The sequence below is a fragment of the Trichechus manatus genome, unplaced genomic scaffold (assembly GCF_000243295.1).
Source record: "Trichechus manatus latirostris isolate Lorelei unplaced genomic scaffold, TriManLat1.0 scaffold00049, whole genome shotgun sequence".
In the NCBI taxonomy this organism is placed as follows: Eukaryota; Metazoa; Chordata; class Mammalia; order Sirenia; family Trichechidae; genus Trichechus; species Trichechus manatus.
The window spans coordinates 3422037-3431381 of NW_004443985.1; the positions used below are offsets into that span (position 1 = coordinate 3422037).

General features: G+C 42.5%; 1 protein-coding gene across 2 annotated transcripts in view; it reads right to left on the bottom strand.

The window, feature by feature from the left end:
• Window positions 1-2102: 2102 nt before the first annotated feature.
• The window catches only part of STAC (SH3 and cysteine rich domain), a 141471-nt gene continuing 134228 nt past the window's right edge, over window positions 2103-9345 (bottom strand). The window contains exon 9 of one of the 2 annotated variants that reach the window (XM_004377333.1): window positions 2103-2371. In XM_004377333.1, the coding sequence (XP_004377390.1) occupies window positions 2273-2371 (99 nt within the window). In that variant the 3' untranslated portion in view covers window positions 2103-2272. The remainder of the gene's footprint in view (window positions 2372-9345) is intronic. The other variant, XM_004377332.1, reaches the window with a different exon arrangement.

Sequence of the window (9345 nt, forward strand, 5' to 3'; positions counted from 1 at the left end):
GCTCCACACCCTGTTCTTTCGGAATTCCCTTTAAGTAACTTGTAAATTCTTTCTCTGGCTCTTTGAAAAGTGTACAAATCTAAGGTGCTAACTCAGGGGCCTAGCAGCCACTTCTTTAAAATGTAATTTCAGATAATCCTCTTCTACCTCCCCTCCCCCCACATCTTATGGAAGGAGATTAGTATAACCTAAGGTAACTTGCCATAAAGATACTAGAAAATCAGCAATTTTATCTGGAAAACATGAATAATGGGTTGTACCCACGCTGCTACAGAAAGGGTAAGATTTCTTTCTGTCTTTGCAATCTCTTTAGTGGATTGCCTGCGATGCACATCACATTCTGGTTTAATGCTTATTCAATAATAAAACTTCTCTTTCTCTTACATTTTTGTGGAGAGGTTGTCTGGGTTGGCAATAGATTTTTTTTTTTAATTGTATTTCCCCAACAGGGAGTAAATAAAGGAAATTTTCTGTTTGCTGGACACATAAAATTGCATTTGTGCAAATTAAATGTGCATAGATATGATATCACCGTACCCAACACTTTCATGGATATCCCACCAGAGAGAAGAGATCAGGACACATTATTCTATGCTCCTTCCAGCCACTGTGTTGTCTTTATTAAATGGAATATTGAATTTGAGGCAAAGAGCATTTGCACTCCAGCATTCAATTGAGAAAGGCAGTCATATCATCCACATTAGCTCTCAAAGAATCCATCTTGACTTTGTACACCTGGTTTTGCATGTTGTATCACAGGGAGGGAGGCCCTTCTGTTTGCTGGCTTTAAATTGAGAATAAGGCATCCAAACTACTGTGAAACCACCAGCCATCCTGTCTCAGCTCCTGCCTTCATGCTGAGCATTAACACAAGAAGCAAATGGAAACTCAGGATGCTTTGGTTTGGAAAATAATGCTTACGTGCGCAGGATGCATCCATTTAAGTCTTTTTAGAAACCAATTGCGCTAGTGATTTTATTGCTCTGTAACAAGATAAACCAAACTGACATTGATTCCAAGGTCATTGTGAACTGAAATTTAACCATATTAATGACTAACAGGATGCAAGTTAGAATGCTAGGAGGAGGCTCGAGGAGGAAGGCATCACAGTATATTGTATTCCTGTAAACATTAGGACAAGTACAGAGTAATACGGATTCCTCTAGTTGGTGCTAAATAGGCCCCAAGTCCCTCTGCTTGAAGCATTAAGGATTCTTTTCCATTTTACATCTGCTGGGGTATAACATACTGCTCTACAGAAGAATGGAATCCAATTTGGTTACATTTCTTCTAAGATGCTATTGTTGGTTCTTCTCTGTGTTCCTGGTTCCTTGCAAGATGGGTTCAGCCTCTAGCAGGGAGTCCTGCAGGATGGCATGAGGGAAAAATGCTGCCCCAAATACAGAGGTTGTAATATGAAAAGGAGCTTACGAGTGAGACTTTTGCCACATTATCTTCCCCAGCTCCCTCTCCTTTAGGCATGGCTCCATGGCCTTTGTGTGTTGACTGACAGAACACATCTGAAAGGATCTTATATGAGTCAATAAATAAGGACTCTTTGCCCACCGTATTCCCACCTGCCCCCCTCATCGCTTATATCTATGAATAATGGGTTGCATCCACGCTGCCTGGTATCCTACTCTGTGGTCTCTGTCAGTAAATACAACAGCAGGAAGGACTGCCAACGGCAATCTTTGGGAAGGTCAGGTCTCCCCAGTCAGTGCCGTGTCAACTTGGCCTGCCACTGTGGACAGCAGAGTCGCAAAGTGAGGGGGCCCTGGGGAACCCTGGAATTTTGGAGGCTAGAAAGTAGGCCTTTTGAATGCCCTTCAGAGAGACTGCTCAGGGTCTGAAATGTAATGATGCTGATTGACTGGGATGGGGGACGAAGGTTTAGAACCAGAATCACACTTGGCTGCATGTATCTGAGCCTCTCACTGGGGCCACACTGCACACTGGGACACACTCCAGTGGGTTAGCTTACTCCACATGGACAGAGAGGAAGGTGAGTCCTGGAGGACAGCAGTGGGTTACAGCCCTGCTACTGCTGTCAGCTGTGGAACTCAGCTTTGCTGGCAGACTCCCCTCAGCCTCGTCCCCACCCTGGAGGTGCCGACTGATGGACCCTCTGTTTTGTTGCTGTTACTCCACAGTCTCTCAGTTCCTCCAGTCTTGTCTCACTGTTTCCTGGGTGGCAGGGTCAGTGTGACAACTCCTTGGGGCTGACACAGTGTGAGATGAGGCAGACAGCACAAGGAGAAGGGGCCAGCAGTCAGATATTCTCTAGGGCATCGAGGGGGACGAGGCCTCTCTTCTTTCCACTGAGAACTCTGATAAAGCCATCTTGTTCTTCTTCAGAAGTCACACAGATCTGAGTGCCGAGGAAGAAAATGAAAAGACTTTAGTGTCAACAAGAAAGAGCTAGAACCTAGAGCTTGAATCATTGCTGACTGAGGTCACAGGAGCACTGAACCGGAAAAGGGAGAGCAATTTTAGGGTGGGGAATTATAGTGTTGTAAGCAGGGCTTCAAATTCGTTCCTTCTGGTTCAGTCATGGCTGAGGAAATGACACTAGAACAGACTCGAATTTTTAAAATTTGAATGAACTGGAAGCATAACTGGGATGGGAAAAATTATCAGTTGAAGCCCTGCTGGACACTTAATCTCCATCATAGAAAACAAAGGCAGCATACCCGTTGCATAGCAACCAAGTCTCTTGCCTGTTGGCTTTTGTGCAGAGTTGGAAACAGCAGTGCCCTGCTCAAACATGGCTGCTGACCCAAACTGCTTTGAATGTGTGTCGCTTTCCACAGTCCTGGCAATAATCCAGTATCATGCATCAGGCTCCTGAAAGGGCTCACTATGCCTCTTCCAAGTCTCCTATTCCAGGGCTTGGATATGTAACTTCTTCTGTTCTGGTTATGGTTCCAGGTCACCCAAATTTTTAAAATTCGGGTCTGTTCTGGTTTCACTGCATTCACCATGACTGAACTGGTTCAAACTGGTTCGAAGCCCTGGTTATAAGAAAGAGACTTGATAAAGAATTAGGCAGACCTGGGTTTGGAACTAGGCCCAGGCATTGAATAGCTTCTGAGATCCAGCTTTATGAATGAGGATCAATAAAATGAGATTAATAACACTATATCCTCTAAAGCATCACTGTGAAGACAGAATGAGAGAATGCTTATCAGTGAAGCAGCTCCTGTTCTACCAAGGGAGGTTCAGTGGAGAAGAGGGGGCAGCTGTGAGTTGTTAGCAGCCAACAAAGCACTGGGGGATGAGCACACCCACCTAGCAAAAGGGATGTGGGCAGGGCACCAAGCACAACCACCACAGGGGGCTCTTCTTTCACACAGAATAAGGGAGTTTAATCCAGCACTGAAAGAGCTTGATTGTGACCCCTGGGGCTTCAGGCATTCAGTGGACTGGTATTTTATTCACGCTTGAAAAATCTCGGTGAAAAACCTGACTGGAAAAGTAGCTCAGACAGTGAAGAGGAGTGCTATGGATTGAACTGTGTGCCCCCAAAATGTGTGTAAACTTGACTAGCTCATGATTCCCAGTATTGTGTGACTGTCCACCATTTTGTTATCTGATGTGATTTTCTTATGTGCTATAAATCCTGCCTCTATGATGTTAATAAAGGTGGGATTAGTGGCAATTATGTTAATGAGGCAGGACTCAATCTACAAGATTAGGTTTTGTCTTAAACCAATCTCTTTTGAGATATAAAAGAGAGAAGTGAGCAGAGAGACAGGGAGACCTCATACCACCAAGAAACAAGAGCCAGGAGAATAGCACATCCTTTGGTCCTGGGGTCCCTGTGCTAAGAATCTCCTCAACCGGGGAAGACTGATGACAAGGACCTCCCCCCAGAGCCAACAGAGAGAGAAAGACTTCCCCTGGAGCTGGCACCCTGAATTCAGACTTCTAGCCTCCTACACTGTAAGAGAAAAAATTTCTCTTTGTTAAAGCCGTCTACTTGTGGTATTTCTGTTATAGCAGCACTAGATGACTAAGACAAGGAGCTAATTTTTAAGAGGAGCCCCTGGATGGTGCAAATAGTTAACTGTGCTGGGCTGCTAACTAGAAGGTTGGCAGTTGGGGTGCACCTAGAGGAGCCTCAGAAGAAAGGGCTGGTGATCAACTTCCAAAAAATCAGTCACTGAGAACTCTACGGAGCACAGTTCTACTCTAACACATGCAAGGTCACCATGGGTCACAGTCAACTCCAAGGCAACTAGTTTTTAATGTTTAGAGCGGAGGGTGTGTTGACTGTTACGTGAAGACTAGATGTGGGTCACTTGTGAGAGGGAAGTAGCCCAGGGGTCAGTTAGATCCTGTGAAAGCCTGATGAGTAAGGTGACCCCAAAAGAAGAGCGGGCCACCTGATTTCCAAAAGCTGAGAACAAACAGAACGGAAATAAGGAGAACGTTGCCACACCGTGAAAACTGTCGTCAATGTCACAGGACAATCTGTATAAAAATTGTTAAATGGGAACCTAATTTGCTGGGCCAACTTTCACCTAAAACACAATAAAATATTTTAAAAAGTAAAAATTGTGTTTTGATGAATGTTTAGTGACTAAGCTGAAAGAAAAAAGGTTGGGAAACTAAATAGGATACGAATGGAAAGAAGTCTGGTAGAAATTACATCAAAGTGGTTGGGTTGATCACAGCTTGATAGCCGAATTACCTGAGATCTGTATTTTCTTCTTTATACTTTATTTTTATTATTTTCCAAATTTTCTCCATAATAATGTATTTTACTTTTATATTTTAAAAGTAATTTGTGTTGTTTAAATTTTGGATAGAAAATAAGAAACAAATGAAAATAGTTTTTTAGGGACAATAGAACTATCAGGGAATTTAAAGAAATATTTTTATGGTGTTTAAAGTTGAATAAGGATTTTTAAAAAATATTTTAAAAACAAAGAAAACATACTCTTGTGTCAATGCAACCTTTAGCTGTGTTCACAACAAATGAATAACTTAATCCTATTTGGAAAGAAGAGCTCTGTGAAAGTATAATATAATAATTGTGAGAGAAATTAACCCCAGAGGCAGAAATGTGATTTAATCATAAAGAGATGCATTGCGTTTATTCTCAGAATCAATTTTCTTCCATTTCCCTGCTAAGTGATCATTTGTCTTATTATAGTTCAGAGTTATAAATATCATACTGGCTATTTTCTGGTGGCTGCGGGGTAATCTGAGGTGTCATTGGCCATCACGGCTGTATACCCTATTTAGGCTTTGCTCTGAATGGTGATGGTGGAAAGGGAAATAACTTTTACTAAACACCCATGGTGTTCCAGGCACTGCCCTGGGGCTCGACACGGGTATTCTCATTTAACCCTCACATCCAGTTCAAGGGGGAAATGAGAATTTTGACAGTCAGAGATGACTTTGCCAAAACCGCACAGAATTTGGATCTATTTCTGTATAACACTAGAATCCACGTTCTTTTCAATACATTATAATCCAGTTGCCCCAGATCGCAGCTCATGGCGACCCCACGTGTATCAGAGTGGAACTGTGCTCCATAGCATTTTCAATGGCTGATTTTTTGGAAGTAGATCACCAGGCCTTTCTTCCTAGGTGCCTCCTGGGTAGACTCAAACCTCCAACCTTTTGGTTAGCAGCCGAGTGTGTTAACCATTCGCACCAGGGACTCTCACTACATTATGCCCCTCCCCCCATTTATAAACAGTTTTTGAAATTTTACACTGATAGAATTTAAGACACTAAGTGGAGACTAATTTTGAAACGTCTTAATAGAAGATCTTTTAAATGTAAATTTTCTTTCAAGTGGCTGACATTTTTCAAAACTTGGTTGGGACCCTGATGATAAAGATTGAAAATAGAAAATTTGTGTGGGGGTAGAGACCACAGTGCCTTCTGCTGATCCGTGTCTAGTCGGAAATAAAATGTCTTTAGTTGTCACAGAACGACTAGAGGACTTACAGTGAGGTAATGAAATGAAGGTCATTCTCAAACTTCAGCTTTGATCAGAACATCTGGGCAGTTTGTAAAATGTACCGATGCCCTGCCTTTACCCTAAGAGGCTCTGATTCAGCGAGTCTGGGGTGGGGTCCAGGCATCTGCATGTTTAACAAGCTCTCAGGTAACCCTGACTCAGGTGGTCCAAAGACCACACTTTGTGAGGCACTTGGCTGGACAAATGTTGAGGGTTATGGTGTCCTCCTAAACAGTTACGGGCAGACCCTATAGGTTCTGGGTTCAGGCATGTTGTGTCTTGAACACGTCTGGTTGTGGAGGCTAGGTTGCTTGCCTCATCCGCCCCCACCCCCCAGCAGATTGTCAGTCCAACCACGAGGGTGGAGAATTCAGGGTGTGAGGCCCATTTCCAGAATAGGTTTTCCTTGGGGAATGAGGCCAAAGAGTTGGTAGGAGTCGTTGAGCAGCTGCTCTGTTTCTGGAAATTGATCAACCTGAGCAAATTTTAATTTGCTATCTGGTTTCACTGATTCGTATTTTAATAACACGCAAAGAATGTTGAATCTCAAATAGGGAAGCACAAGATTATTCCGAGAAAAATAAATCAAACTTGCTAGCAAGATTATTTAATAACACTTGGCCAAGAAAGATGATCATCCTTTCCAAATTTATTTCACTCAAAGACTTTCCATATTTTTGGAACAGAAAGGATACAGTGGGGTAAACTTAGAGAAATTCAAAGTGTTGGCATGGAATCAAGCTGCGATAAAGCACTCATTTGCTTTGTGAGGTGTGTGTGGCATTAGAGGCAGGGTCTCAGTCTGATGGTGGCGATTCAATTGCCTGGACTCAAAAATGACTCAGTAGAGAGACCACGTGCACAAGAATCTGCTTTCAAAGCGTCCGTCTCGTCCTAGGAAGGACCCCTTTATGACGCTTGTCTTCCCTGGGAGTCAAGCTATGTAAACGCTTGTTGCCTGTTCAGTTTGTGCAGTATTGCCCAGGGACCATGACTCAGCTGAAGGCATTGACTTGGAGTTTGCAGACCTGTGTTTAAATCCCAGTCTGGCCACTTGGCAGGCTTTTGCCCATTGAGCAAGGCACGACCTCTATAAGTCTTTGTTTCTTCATTTATAAAATGAAGGTCACCCACAATTTTATTTTAGAAATACCAATAATGTAGAAAATTCATAGGGCAGCTGTGGGACCTCAAATACAATGTTGTAGGTATGTAAGCTTTATAAATGTAATATAATATGCATGTATGACATTATAGGACCTCTGGTCACACAGTGGTTATGAGCTTGGCTGCTAACCAAAAGGTCGGCAGTTCGAATCCACCAACCGCTCCTTGGAAACCCGATGGGGCAGTACTACTCTGTCCTATAAGGTCGCTATGAGTCGGAATCGACTTCATGGCAACGAGTTTGGTTTTTAGTTTGGATGACATTATAAAATAACGATTAGTAATAATGATCGTATGTATAATAACTATTTTTGCAACAAGGTCCAAGACAGTATTGATTTATTCTTTCTTTCTCTGTGAGCCAAGGGCTGGAGGTAAAAGGTTCTCTCTCAAGGAACAGACCCCCAAACAGAACATCACAATCCAACGAATAATAGCACATGTTTTCATGGGAGACAGAGAGGTGTGTGCAATTTTTCAGGGATGGGGGAGTGGTGGGGTTCCCCAGGGGTGCTGTCATTAAAGGGGACTGACTCTTCATAGGCAGATTGTGGCTTTGCTTTGCCTCTTGAGGGAACATGCTGGTCAACAATGAGTTGGGTAACACGAGATCCAGGGAGAATGAGAAACTCTGAGTGGGAAGTGAAGGATTAGGAGATTTTAGGTAAAGGATGCTCAAGCCAGCACACTGATGGCCACTGATCTGTTCACGAGAGAAGAGATAAAGGAGAAGGTTGTGTGATTTACAAAACGTAGTCTGTCCTAAAGTGGGAGTATCATGTAAGTGTTATAAAAGGGAAAAATGCCAATTTCAAGTAATCAAAATTAAACAACAACATAAAAACCCTGTAAAAAGGAGGGGAAAACCATAGAGTGCAGTGACTCCATTTCCTAAGGATATTGGAGATTTTAATAATAAAAAAATCATTAGATGGCATATACCTCTGAGGGTACTTGCATTTATATAAGCAGTATTTACTGTAGTTAGATGCTGTATATAGATACAGCAATAGTGAGATGTGATGATGTCCTTGTGTGTGAGCATGTGTGTGTGTGTGTGTGTGTGTGTGTGTGTGTGCGCAAATGTAAGCAGAGACCCAGAAAAAACACAGCAACACGATGTACCTTTAAATATTACCTTCAAAAGATTAAGTATTTTTAACTTTACTTCTTTAAAAAAAAATGTTTTTTTTTTTAATATTACGGAAATCATGTAACCCTTTCAAGACCGGATTATTTTCTACTTTGAATTTTTTGTTGATACCATATGTTTTCAGTAGTGGAATGCATGCTGAGTCATTGAGTGTGTTTAAGTTTTTGGTTGGTAATATAGATTTTAAGGAATGTTACGTGAAAATACATGATATGTGGGAGCCTGTCTGGCCCATCAGTCTTGCGTAGCAGGCTTTATTGTGGATGCCTTCCATTTGGGTACATGGGGCACCTCTGGTTTTGCCTAATACCCCAGCTTTTTTGCTTCAATGAACATTCTTTCACCATTACACAAGTCCCCACTGGAGGGAAGCAAATACTTTCAGCAGGAAATGTATACTCCCAAAAAACCACAGAGGCATGAAAAGTGGGTGGGATACCATCCGTTCTACAAGTCATGAAAGGGTTAAATGGAGAAGGGGTGGCAGGGGAAGCCCTTAAACTAAAGCCTTCCAATTGCTTTCTTTTCTCTCTTCCATTTATATCAATTTTCACTACGCTAAATCATCAACGTTTAACTTATTCCCTCATTGTTTATAAAACTGTCATATAAGATGGCAACATAATATTTGAAGATCTCTGCCCCTTTCTCCTAATTCTCTCCTCACTTCCCCAAAGGGAAGAAATCTGATTGGGCTGCATGTGTCAGGGGTATTGTCACTGGCTGTTATACATACGGTCTCCATGAGTCAGAGCCAACTTGATGGTAACTAGCAACAATAACATTCAAGCTTCCTACTTCCTCCCTCCTTTCTGGTCTGTTGCTCTCCCGTGGGCCATCGGGGTGCGGTAGGATCCTGAGAATCAGACTGGCTCTTAGCAGTGGCAGTGGTAGGGTTGTGGTGAGGAGGACTTTTAGGACTATAGGGTCTCTATGAGTCGGAACTGACTTGACGGCACCTAACAACAACAACAGGTCAGGTTTGACGTTCTGTCTGGTATACTATGGTTCCAATAATAAAATCAAGGCTGCAGGCCCCATTTGC